The following is a 13,621-nucleotide window of genomic DNA, read 5'->3' as shown; positions in this document are numbered from 1 at the left end:
ACAAACAAACCCTGGCAAAAACATAACCTCCTTGGCGGAGGTAACAAACCCTGAAAATTTCATCCAAATCTGTCCAAAACTTTTTGAGTTATGTTGCACACTAACGGACAGACAAACAAACAAACAGACAGACAAACAAACAAATAAACAAACAAACAAACAAACAAACAAACAAACAAACAAACCCTGGCAAAAACATAACCTCCTTGGCGGAGGTAACAAACCCTGAAAATTTCATCCAAATCTGTCCATAACTTTTTGAGTTATGTTGCACACTAACGGACAGACAAACAAACAAACAGACAGACAAACAAACAAATAAACAAACAAACAAACAAACAAACCCTGGCAAAAACATAACCTCCTTGGCGGAGGTAAAGATGTGAACTAGAAGCACTCGGAGAGCGCAGACCTCCGCCAAGACTGATCAGTGCCCCCCCCCCCGTGGGCCCCCCCACCCCCGATCACCACCAAAATTTAATCATTTCTTCCTTATCCCATTTCCAAGAAACCCTGAAAATTTCATCCAAATCTGTCCATAACTTTTTGAGTTATGTTGCACACTAATGGACAGACAAACAAACAAACAAACAAACAGACAAACAAACCCTGGCAAAAACATAACCTCCTTGGCGGAGGTAATAACCCGAAAAAAATGAGATTTGTTTAGAAAAATAAGTGCAACTTTAACAATATTATGCCTCAAGGTGTCATTTATACATGAATAGATCTACAAAGACACTAAAACACTTAGTAACAGGCAGACTCCTGTCATTGATCCAACTCCATGGATTTTACCAGTGAATCCACGTTGTAGAAGATGACGGCGTTTCCATGGTAACTACGGAGCCTCTGAACATCCAAATGGGTCATATCTGATGACCATGAAAAGATGAATAACTGTATTTACACCAATTATTTGCATGTATTGATATAATTAGTGGATCAACAAGTATTAAACATTTTAGATCAGTAGACGATTATGGGTGCCGGTGGATATTTGGGTCCATATGGGTTCAAATTGAACAAAGATTTCTTTTTAGACTATTTTTTTAATCTACATCTAACCTTTCCATGGCACGTTACAGCCAGTATTGAAACTGTGATTAATCAAAGCTGCTCAATGTGAGAGCTTCAACACAGTGACTATGGGGCTTGTTAATCTATTGTTCATTTCCTGTAGAAAGTGTTCTCTGGTTACAATTAAACACAAAGCTTACCGTATCAGGTCACAGGACATTTTTACATTACCATAACTTTCTGTTCTGTACTTGGAAAAACCGAGATCAAATAAGGTTACGCACAAGAATGGGATGAAAAAATTATGACCTTACATTGTCTTAACCCATAAAGACCCAAACATCCACAGGTGAACAAAACCATCTACTGATCTAAACTGTTTAACCCATACAGACCCAGTGTGACTTTTCCAGGATGATTTTTTCTCTTTATTTAACCTTTCTTCAGTGATTTATCACCATTTATTCTAATATTATCCTCTGTACTTTGTGTTTATACAATAAAAATCAAGTTTTTTCCCATGTTTAATTTACTGATCATGTAGATGTTCATAAAAGCTCATATTAAAGTTAACTGTTATATCAGACACAGAGAAAATGGAGAAAATATGACTTTTTCAACAAAGTTTATCATTAATTGAACATAAACCCAGTGTGTCCATCCACTGTCATTGATCCAACTCCATGGGTTTTACTGATGGATCAGTGTCGTAGAAGATGATGCCTCTGATGAGCCTCTGAACGTCCAAATGGGTCATATCTGATGACCGTGAAAAGACGACAAACTACATTTTACACCAATTATTTACATGGACTGATAGAATTCATGGATCAGCAGTTATTCAACATTTTATATTAGTAGATTGGTAGATATGGGTTAATACCTGTTGATCCACTAATCCTATCAATACATGAAAATAATTGGTGTAAAATACAGTTCTTCATCTTTTCATGGTCATCAGATATGACCCATGTGGACGTTCAGAGGCTCCGTAGTTACCGTGGAAACACCGTCATCTTCTACAACATTGATTCACCGGTAAAACCCATGGAGTTGGATCAATGACAGTGGATGGACACACTGGGTTTATGTTCAGTTAATGTTAAATTTGACTGAAAACCTCACTTTTTCTTCAGTTTTCTCTGTTTTTGATATAATAACTCTCAATTTTAATCTGAGCTTTAATGAACACCTACATGATTAGCAAATTAAATAAAAGATAAGATAAGACAAGATAAGATGAAATAAGATAAGTTAAGATAAGATAACATCAGATAAGATAAGACAAGATAAGATAAGATGAAATAAGATAAGATAAGATAAGATAAGATAAGATAAGATAAGCCTTTATTTGTCCCACAAGGGAAAATTTCAGGTTACAGCAGCAAAGCACAAAAAGCACACAAGAGCAGTATAAAGTGCAAAATAAGAAAAATGAAAAAAATAAAGACAATTTGAAAAAAACTTTCTACACTATTTATAGTTGTGCGTATGTTGATCATGCTACAGGTTGAACAGGGATACAGTTTATTGCACGCAAATATAGAAAAATACACGATTTTCGCTCAAAAAACACCAAATAAAGAAGATAATAATACAATAAATGGTGATAAATCACTTAAGAAATATTAAATATGGAGAAGAATTCATTTGGGAACTGCCACAAAAGTAGCTCTGGGGCTTTATGGGTTAACACCTAAGTCAATATGTACTTTGAATGACTAACTGATGATTCTTATGCACAACTAGATGGACTTTTTTTTTTTTTTTTGCCTGTCATTCTGGACTGTTGGGATTTTGACCTTTATAGTAGGTGTGTACCATGCATGACTACTAATGTCTATATTTCTGCGTTGTATTTTAGAACCCTCATGCGTCATACATCATCAACCTTCCCTGCAGTCATCATCTACCTGCACTCATAGGTGCAGACTGCTGCAAATATGAGAGAAGCCTCGGGTCCCTCGGTAGTTGTCCAGATGGCCTATTGAGGACGGAGCATAATGAGGGGCTGAAGGATCAGTGGCGGCCGCTGTAGGGTGGGGTGCTGCCCTGAATGGAGGCTTAAGTGTGGGAAAGAGGAGCAGGTCGGAGCTCTCACACATTCCTCAGTGGAGAGAGGTCCTTTGGCTGCACACAGACACTGGCGCATCTGGGCTCAAAGCCATGGAGACTTGTTGTTTGGCGTGTGTTCACGTGGGAGTGTGTGCGGCTGAAAGTGTGTGTGTGTGTGTGTGTGTGTGTGGGGGGGGGGGGTCTGGGGGTCTGTGTGTGGCGAACAGGGCCCACTGTGAGGCTTCTCTGTGTGAATAGATGGAATGTCCACACTGGAATGTGTTTATTGGCCAAATGATGTGTTTTGATCTGAATATTGTGTCATGACTCACTTCTTAGAAATGCATCCTGAGGAACAGAGAAGAAAAGGCAGTTAAGATTTTACCCCCCTGAGTGGACCCTTTGCCATCTGCCTCTTCATGCACACACTTTAACGGTTATTAACACTCATTTAGCACAGCTATGCGACAAGTCTACGTTGTATACATGAACTAAAGCAAGTTTTGCAAAAAGGAAAATAAGTGATAGAAAATGACTTCACCCCAGTCCTGTTTCAATATGGGAATGAAGTCATATTTTGTCTTCATGAATATGTATGAGTTTTCATGCTTTCTTGCAATCTGTTTTATTTCTAAGGAATAAAGTAGGATTTTTACCTCCGCTAGGAAGTATTGTGATCACTTTGCTTTGTGTGTTTGTTTGTTTGCGTGATTGTTTGTTTGTTTGTTAGCAACTTTACGGGAAAACTATTCCAACCATCTTTACCAAATCTTCCCCACAGATAGGCCTAGGCCCTGGGACACACCCATTAAATTTTAGGCCAAGTAGGCCAAACTTCAAGGTCACAGCAAGGTCACAACATCTACAATTTTCCTATCTGTCATCATTGAGCAATTTTCAAAAATTCATAAAAAATTCAAAACGACTCCGATTAGCCTCCAATTTGATCCACCTGTAGCTTAGAACAATATCTTGTATCTGGCACAAAATTGTCCACATCCACTGTGAAACGTGGACTCTGTGGACATTTACATTTAACACTGAAAATCCCACTTACTATAAATTTTTCATTATAGCTCAACAAATATTGATTGGAATTGAATCTAATTGGACATACACATGACTGGTACCAAGCTTCAACTTTTTCTGCTGTATGGAACTACCTGGAAACTGTTGAATTTAAAAAGAAATAGTCGATCCACACATGCACACCGTTCAGGGTGCTGGGCAGAGGTTTTCGTTCTCTGAACACTTGTTTTGTTTGTTTTTTTGCATATTCAAAATGAACTGAACTGAAGTAAAAAAAAAAGATCGAATAAATATCAATACATCCAATCCTTAAACACCCCAATCGTTAGGAAAGTGAACATACTGCAGTGAAAGGTTTACTATCTCAGGCTCCTAGAGTAGCAGGTGTTGAACCAAATGTTTAGTTTATGAGAGGTTTAGAGGAGATGAGAGGAGGATGAGGCGCAATTATCAGTAGGTGAGTATGCACACACACACGCACACACACACACACACACACACACACACATACAGAGTCAGTGATGTGAACGAGAGCGGGAACAGAGAGAGAGGGAGCCCACACGCGTCCCCCGACTCGGCGGTGTCTCTGATCCGGCCCGCAGGTTGAAAGGCCCACTCTGGAGGCGAAGTAAAGGGGGGGGGGGGGGGGGGGGGGCATGCCGGGCTGTGGTCTATTGACTGGAGGATGTGTGTGAGTGGGATCCCAACCTCCTTTCCCACACTCTCCTCCATTTATTATATATTCTCCTAAATGGGTGAGGAAGGGGGGTGCTTGGAGGCGGAGGTGTCACACAATAGAAGTGTGCCTTCCCAGAGGACGCTGGATAATTGTGTTTAATTGACAGTTACTTTTGGAATGCATCTTCACTTCAACTCTTTCTCATTTTTTTTCCCCCTCTGTCTCTGCAATTCTGTCAGAGTGTAAGAAACTCTTCTGAATAGGTGTGAATGTCTGAATACTTCCAAAGCATCTGTTACTAACCTTTTTAGGTGAATCCTGAATTGTTATTTACTGTCACCGAGTTAAAACACCAATATCTGCTCACCATCATTAACAGACATAAAAATCCGCTCACCTTTTGCACAGACTCTCTAAACACTCTCTTGCACTGACTCCTCAAGGAAATTTAAAGTATTTTTTAAAGTATTTTTTTACGATTGTATTTTTACTATTGTTGTTTTTAAGTTTGTGATACTGCTGGAACCTGTAAATGAATTCACTATGGGATTAATAAAGTATCTATCTATCTATCTATCTATCTATCTATCTATCTATCTATCTATCTATCTATCTATCTATCTATCTATCTATCTATCTATCTATCTATCTATCTATCTATCTATCTAATTCTACATTTTAACGGTGTATCTACAGTTGTGGAAAAAAATATTAGACCACCCCTTGTTTGCTTCAATTTCTTGTTCATTTTAATGCCTGGTACAACTAAATGTACATTTGTTTGGACAAATATAATAATAACAACAACAAAAATAGCTCATAGTAGTTTAATTTCAGAGCTGATATCTATCCATTTTCCATATTTTCTTGATAATAACCAAATCACTTCAGTTCTCACATCAATATCTATGACACTGGACTAACAAAAACAGTGCTTTTAGGCATTCCATGTTTTCTTTTCTGTCTGTTTCTATCTAAATCCTATTTTTTTATAAAGCCTATTTAATTTCATTTCAAATTAGTCTTAAAGCACAAATACATGTTATCAAAATGTGTTAATTTGTGCATTAAACAGTATTGTTGACATGCAATTTTTATCCCAAATTCTCTTCTGTAAACAGTAGACAGTGGTTTGGAATCAGTGTTGTGTGAATCCAGCATGTGTCTTATCTTTATGTCTTTAGTGGCCCTTATCAGACCTGCTGCCCCACCACTGCACATCTGCAGCAGCCTGATCAGATCACACAGCGCCAACGTTCCCAGGTAATAAAAGTGTAACGACCTGCTTGTGTTGGGTCTGTACCTTCAGATATCTGCAGCAGCATTCCCTCCACTGAGGCCATGAGGCCAGTTAACCATGAGATAATTGATGCCTCTCTCCTATTGTTGCGTCGGCCTCGCCCACTGGCCTCAGAGTGTGGGAAAGCTAATCCTGCCTGGGACTCATGGCTTTGTAATGCTAATGTCCGGCTATAAATAGGGGAGAGGGATCCTCAGTCAGATCACAACTCACTCTGCTCTCTCAGAGAAGCTCTGCACTCTCTCGACCAGAAATGGCTCCAACCAGCACTCGAGACTCTCCTATTTCAATGCTCTCCACCAAAGACAGACATAAAGTAAGTACAGTTTTACGTCCACTCCAAACACATGCTGTATTTATTGAGCTTTTTTACTTTAAGCTTGAATGCACTGAGCCGTTCCCTGACCAAGTTTTGTGTTTGGTTCAACAGTTGAGGAAACCAGTCGTGGAAAAGATGCGAAGAGATCGTATCAACACCTGCATCGAGCAGCTCAAGGTCCTGCTGGAGAAGGAGTTCCACAAACAGGATCCTAACGCTAAGCTGGAGAAGGCTGACGTCCTGGAGATGACTGTGGCCTTCCTCAAGCAGCAGCTGCAGATCCAGAGCCCGGCTGCTCACACAGCACACAGCCAAGGCTACTCGCAGTGCTGGAAGGAAACCCTGCACTTCCTGTCCTCCAACTCACTGAAGGATGTGACTCTTCCACACCTCCAGCGCATCCCCACTGCCCACAGAGCCGGCCACGACGTCTTCTCCACACCTGCCCGCTCCTCTAAGATCCACATCCAGAGTCCAGTGAAGCATCTTCCCAGCCCAGTGAAAGCAGTGTGGAGGCCGTGGTAGATGATCCACAGACTCTGTATCACACAGGATGGAGGTTTTCCATCATGAAAGCTGTAGGAGAATGATTTCCAGATGTTTTATTGAAGGAATGTGTTTTTGAATGTTTTAATCTTCTTTCATACTCTTTAGAAAAGAGCTAAGAAGATGCTTTCATTTCTTCAAATTGAAGAGTATTATGGAGACACTGTTGTTGATAGTGCTGTTCAGTTTGTGCTCTCTTGATGCACCATTTAATGTCACGAATCCTTCTTTGAGGATCGCTTGTAAAGATATTGTCTTTATTTTAGATAGTTGCTAAGCCAACAGAAGCATTTGCCTTAAACCTCTTTATCACTATATTTGCCTGTTTAAATGATGTTTTATTACACCGATTGCCTTTTGTAAAGGTTTTGTTGGGATCTGTCGAGTTCCAAAGGAGGTAACATTGTACTGTGAAATGAATTATTGACACTGTGTGTTAGCTGAAATTGCTTGATGAAGTGATTGGATGTGAAAACAAAACACTTTTCCCATGGAAAGGTAAAATTATGATAACAAGTACTTGTAGTCTCAAAAGAGAAATATGCATAATGATTCTTCATTCAAACTAATAATAAACATGTTTAAAATAATTCTGCTTTTGTCTGTGTTTTGCATTCTGGGGTAATGAGCAGTAAGCATGATTTCTTGATGCAGTCGATAGGAAACTTTGACAGGTCTAGAGGGAATAATATGTTTAAGGGAGGTGATGACCTGCTGTGAACAACTATCAGTGTTATCTCCATAGAACATGTGGATAGAGACTATAAATCTGCTGGTGAGTGTGATAAGGGAGATATTGATGTAGATTTGTTTGCATTAATCAATGATAATGGTTGGGCTTCTGTGTAAGCTGATATAGTATCTGTCCTCATGGGTTTAGAGGTCTTCCCATTTTCTCACACTCTTCAACTAAAAGAAGGCTTATCATGATTTATTGAAAATATAGCTCCAGTTATTATTATTATGCATTTATGTTTGCTTTACAATATATTAGTTGTAAATTATTCAGATCTTTGGGTTGTTCTCTCTGGTTTTGAATATGATTCTTTAGTATCATGACAAAAGTCATAAAGTGTAGTAAATGACACCATTGTATTTGTAGTAAATAACACTTGAGCAGGAGTGGCATTGGATAACAGTTTCATATCTTATATCAACTCAGTGGTAGTTTTTTTTTTTTTTTAAATGAATGTCTATTAATGTTAACACTGTATTTCCAGTAAAATGAAAGGGAACCAAGCTGAATATGGATTTATAGGGGATGGTAGGTAAATCTAGCCAATGTGAAATTTATGACTATTATCATTATGACATATTTGTGCATTACAAGGTTTATGTGTGTATGTGTGTGTGTATGTGGGTAGGTGTGTGAGTGTAGGTGCGCTTGTGTGTGTGTTTACACAAACTGCCGTATGTAAACCCATCTGCTCTCACCTGGGAGTACAGACCTGCCCTGCAGCCCGACTTACACCTGCTTGCATCAGACGCAGGGCAGAGATTTCCCACGCTTTTACACAGGTCTTGTTACAAGCACAGGTCCATGCTGTCAAACACAAATCAACAACTGATGTTCAAGGGGAAACTCCTCAGCCTCAGTTCACATAAACCTAAACTGTTGCTATAGAGATCTCATGTTGATGCCCAGAACAAGTGTCAACAATAAAATAGCTGAGGTTAATTTAACACCTGACTGGACGAGATCCACACTACTCCAAACTGTGACTGTGGCCGATTGTAACTGTTGAATTCAAACAGTTATGTGCTGATAAATTAACCTTGATTAACATTATCTACTGCTTAGATAAACATTATGCAGATACAGAAGTGAATCAAGTTATTTCCCCCCTGAGCTACAGGCAGATTTGTAAGAAAAGAGAAGGGAGGTAGGCAGCAGGGTCAGGAGGTTTCTCACCATCATGGTGGGAGGATAATTTTACACGGCACACTTCCTTTGTCCTGGGGATCAAGGGGGAGAATGGCTCAGTAGTGTGGGAAAGCTGTGGAAAGGCAGGCTCCACACAGGGGAGGTGCGCCCTGCAGCCCGGCAGCGGCTCAGCTTACCAGCTGTTTGATGAAACCAGAGTTGACAGAGCCCACTACTCAACGGTAGCCTGGGGCTTAGCGCACAAAGCACAAGGCAGGCACACTCGGACACACTCGCACACAAGCACTAAACCCACTCACGGGCGCCCTCCTGCACGTGTAGAAGCACGCAATCCGATTTACAAAAGGAATGAAGCTGATTGCTCTAAATATGTGAATACATATGGTACATGCTATGTATGCAAATCCACTGTGCTTTGTGTGTTTACCCATTTAATGTGTGCATGAAGATAAAACAGCTGACATTCATATCATCCTCAAGTCAAATTAGGAAGCACATGACCTTAATGAAATGGGATGAATCAGTCATTTTGACAGATGTTGTTTATGAACCACATGTAAAATTCACCTGTCATCAGGAATATTTATGAGGCAGAAGATTAACATCAGAAAATATCTCAATACTCAACCTTTGAAGCTGCGGAAAGGTGTACATTCTACAGTAAAGTCTGCTGTATATCATAACTATGTGTAATATGAAAGTTTAAAATATGTATCAGACAAATATGTTTTCAGAAATGCATTTTGAGGTAAGTGTGATCAAATCACACTATTAGTTTTCATGCCTTAAGGCCTGGCAGTGAAGTAAATGGCAGGAAAGAGAATATACATGTTTGTTTGTCAGTCTGTTGCAACATAACACCTTAATTATGAGGAGCAAGAATATCATCATCTGGTATAATATGTTGAATAGGTCACCTGTAATCAAACTGAGAAAAAGAAAATGACTCAAATATTCTTCATTTAATATTAATTTATTCAGATATCAGTAGGCATATCTGTTTGTGCTACATCACATGACAAAATAAGTTTCATATATTGAATTTCCTTTACAAAAGGTTACAGTAAAACACCCTTCACTTGGAAGATAAGTACCATGGGAGAACTAATCTCCACTACATCACCTATTACAGTAATTCAGTTATAGAATTTATCATTAGACCGTCAGCTCCACAGGAGTAATACATCAGGCAAATGTAGCAAGCTTTTACATTACAAAAGGTGAAATCACCTACAAGGCACAGCTGAAAAAAGCTGAACAAAACTGAGCTTTTGCACTGAAAGGCACAGAACCTCCATAATGGAGAAACTAAAGCAACAAAACAATCCATTTTGCTTCTTGTTTTACACGAAGAACAATGTATTCAACTGAACTGCTGAAGTATCCTATACAGCTTATATGATGGAAAACCTCCATCCTGTGTGATACAGAGTCTGTGGATCATCTACCACGGCCTCCACACTTCTTTCACTGGGCTGGGAAGATGCTTCACTGGACTCTGGATGTGGATCTTAGAGGAGCGGGCAGGTGTGGAGAAGACGTCGTGGCCGGCTCTGTGGGCAGTGGGGATGCGCTGGAGGTGTGGAAGAGTCACATCCTTCAGTGAGTTGGAGGACAGGAAGTGCAGGGTTTCCTTCCAGCACTGCGAGTAGCCTTGGCTGTGTGCTGTGTGAGCAGCCGGGCTCTGGATCTGCAGCTGCTGCTTGAGGAAGGCCACAGTCATCTCCAGGACGTCAGCCTTCTCCAGCTTAGCGTTAGGATCCTGTTTGTGGAACTCCTTCTCCAGCAGGACCTTGAGCTGCTCGATGCAGGTGTTGATACGATCTCTTCGCATCTTTTCCACGACTGGTTTCCTCAACTGTTGAACCAAACACAAAACTTGGTCAGGGAACGGCTCAGTGCATTCAAGCTTAAAGTAAAAAAGCTCAATAAATACAGCATGTGTTTGGAGCGGATGTAAAACTGTACTTACTTTATGTCTGTCTTTGGTGGAGAGCATTGAAATAGGAGAGTCTCGAGTGCTGGTTGGAGCCATTTCTGGTCGAGAGAGTGCAGAGCTTCTCTGAGAGAGCAGAGTGAGTTGTGATCTGACTGAGGATCCCTCTCCCCTATTTATAGCCGGACATTAGCATTACAAAGCCATGAGTCCCAGGCAGGCATAGCTTTCCCACACTCTGAGGCCAGTGGGCGAGGCCGACGCAACAATAGGAGAGAGGCATCAATTATCTCATGGTTAACTGGCCTCATGGCCTCAGTGGAGGGAATGCTGCTGCAGATATCTGAAGGTACAGACCCAACACAAGCAGGTCGTTACACTTTTATTACCTGGGAACGTTGGCGCTGTGTGATCTGATCAGGCTGCTGCAGATGTGCAGTGGTGGGGCAGCAGGTCTGATAAGGGCCACTAAAGACATAAAGATAAGACACATGCTGGATTCACACAACACTGATTCCAAACCACTGTCAACTGTTTACAGAAGAGAATTTACATGAATAAGACAGAAGCACAACATTCCACACATGTATTATGTATATGATGTGTATACATGTCCTGAAAGATCTGTCCCCATCCAGAGATAAGGCAAATGTTTATTTACACTGGTTGCTGGTTGCAGTTGTTTAATGTAGAAATAAACATGCAATTAAAAAATGTCCAATTCAAATACAAATACAATTCAAATATTTTCCCAGCTGTAACTTAGAAATGTTGGTGGATTAATATAACTCATAAATTAAACAGTTATTGTCAACGTATTATGTCAACATATCATACACCTTATTCCTGTGTTATTTTCTCTTATTTGCTGCATGTTTAGCAAAACCAACCACTGCTAAAGTGTTTCTGTCTGTCTGTGAATTTCCTAATAGAATGAGCCAACAACTGAAAATGTGATAATTACTTAATATTACTCATGCTTAATATAGTTGTTATGCAAAATACTGATAAAAGCACGGTGAGATTTCCCACTTGTCTTCTTTATTCGTTCACCCTCTGTGGGATCACTTGACTACGCTCCTCTACGTCTGTGTCATCATCATGAAACCCAGTGTCAAGATGAGCTAATTATTCCGTCTTTCTCTGGGGAGACGGCACACTTCTACTTCCACCAAAACCATAAACTCTGTCTGTGCCCCCCCACCCCACCCCCCTCCCCTTAAGCCCCACCAGTATGTAGCTCAAGGTGTCACTATCCCTCCAACTCCCATCTGTTTCTCTCTGCCACTGCAGACTTTCTGTCTGTGCATAATTTGTTCAATGTGTCACAATAACATGTCATACATAATTTGCAATGCTGTTTTTCACAATTATTTTGGAATATCATATTACACTATGACTAATACTTTTCAGTTACTTCACAATAACTGAAAAAATGTTTTCAATCCGGTGATTAAGTTCAATTGAGACTTCAGACTTCAGACCGTTGAATAAATTTAAATAAATAAATAAATAAATAAATAAATAAATAAATAAATAAGTCTAAATAAATAGGATTTTACAATATTAACCTCATTCTCTGTCTAATATTTATGGACTCTCTCTTCCTTTAACACATATACAACAACACACTGAACTCACCTTTGGAAAAACAATAAGAACTTTGATATCCTAACTTATATGACAAAATATTGTATTGACTGTATGCGTTTCATCATAGCCACATTTTCATTCTTTAACACAGAGTTAATGCTTAGTTTTTGCTTTTACATTTAATGGCAAAGTAGTTTACTGACACAACTTTACTAGATTTCCATAAGCATGTGAAGAGAAAACTTACATGTACATTTATATGAAAATGATAAACGAGAGCAAATAAACTGTTCAACCCATATAAAACATGTCTTTACTCTGTGTACATATTTGATTATTTTTATTTCCTATAAGCTAAATGTGCTATAAAGTTGGATATTTTCATATTTTTCTAGATATATTTGTCTTATCCAGTGGATGCCTGTATGGAATAATAACGTATTAGTGTATAAGTAACATATCCTCCAGAGACCTAGCAATGCACTTTTGTCCTCTGTAGTGGACAAGAGTTTCACAGCTTTATTAAAAAAAGAAAACAAAACCAAAATCCACTGAAAAGGACATTATCCTCCTAAGACCCAGCTATGGGTTTTCTGTCCACATTTGTGAACAAGAGTGTCATAACTTTATACACAAAAAAAAAAAAAAAACCAACTGTCCACAACAAAGGACATTCCATACAAATTTTAAAAACTGCATCTGAAAAGCTGTTGCATCATGATGTTTCCAATATAGGCACTTATTTAATAAAAAATGAAAAAAAAGTTTGAACTTGTTGACATTGCTCAGGTCTCAGGAGGTTATATAAAAATAAATTGTAAATAAAAAATGTATCTGAAAAAACTGTTGCATCAAGCTGTTTCCACTTAAGGCAATTATTTAATGTAAAATGGCGAAACTGTTTACTTGCTGGGTCTCAGGAGGATATAAGGCAACACGACTCTTAACAGGGTCATGTCTTCGTGTACAATATGTCTTGTACAAACAGCTTAGCACCTGAACCACTCTTTTGAGATTTGTTGAGAGACAGAACAGCAACAGAGTCACCAGAAGCTCCTCAAACCTAAATTGGAAGAGCCCATTCTGCAGGAATATTTTTGGACAGTCATCCTTCTCCTGTAAGAGTATTAAAGTCTGGAACTCACTGCCATCAGAAATTTTTTAGATAAGATAATCTTTATGGTCTGCGCTCTCCAAGTGCTTTTCTTGTTAAATAATTTGGTTTCCAGCTTTATTTTAATATGTGCAAATATAATATG

The 13,621-nt window shown here is 39.1% G+C and overlaps 2 protein-coding genes across 2 annotated transcripts; one reads left to right on the top strand and one right to left on the bottom strand.

The window, feature by feature from the left end:
- The first annotated feature begins 6,301 nt into the window (after nucleotides 1-6,301).
- On the top strand, nucleotides 6,302-7,529 carry LOC115419728 (transcription factor HES-5-like). The gene is made up of 2 exons (XM_030134698.1): nucleotides 6,302-6,399; nucleotides 6,514-7,529. The coding sequence occupies exons 1-2, from the start codon at nucleotides 6,337-6,339 to the stop codon at nucleotides 6,925-6,927; spliced, it is 477 nt and encodes a 158-aa protein (XP_029990558.1). The 5' UTR covers nucleotides 6,302-6,336; the 3' UTR covers nucleotides 6,928-7,529.
- A 2,286-nt stretch (nucleotides 7,530-9,815) lies between these two features.
- LOC115419781 (transcription factor HES-5-like) lies at nucleotides 9,816-10,903 on the bottom strand. The gene is made up of 2 exons (XM_030134783.1): nucleotides 10,806-10,903; nucleotides 9,816-10,691 (listed from the first exon to the last, which is right to left on the bottom strand). Exons 1-2 carry the CDS (start codon nucleotides 10,866-10,868, stop codon nucleotides 10,278-10,280), a joined length of 477 nt encoding a protein of 158 aa, XP_029990643.1. The 5' UTR covers nucleotides 10,869-10,903; the 3' UTR covers nucleotides 9,816-10,277.
- Nucleotides 10,904-13,621: the final 2,718 nt, after the last annotated feature.

The sequence above is a fragment of the Sphaeramia orbicularis genome, chromosome 5 (assembly GCF_902148855.1).
Source record: "Sphaeramia orbicularis chromosome 5, fSphaOr1.1, whole genome shotgun sequence".
In the NCBI taxonomy this organism is placed as follows: domain Eukaryota; kingdom Metazoa; phylum Chordata; class Actinopteri; order Kurtiformes; family Apogonidae; genus Sphaeramia; species Sphaeramia orbicularis.
The sequence above is the reverse complement of the archived record's forward strand: the minus strand, read 5'-3'. Positions and strand labels throughout refer to the sequence as shown.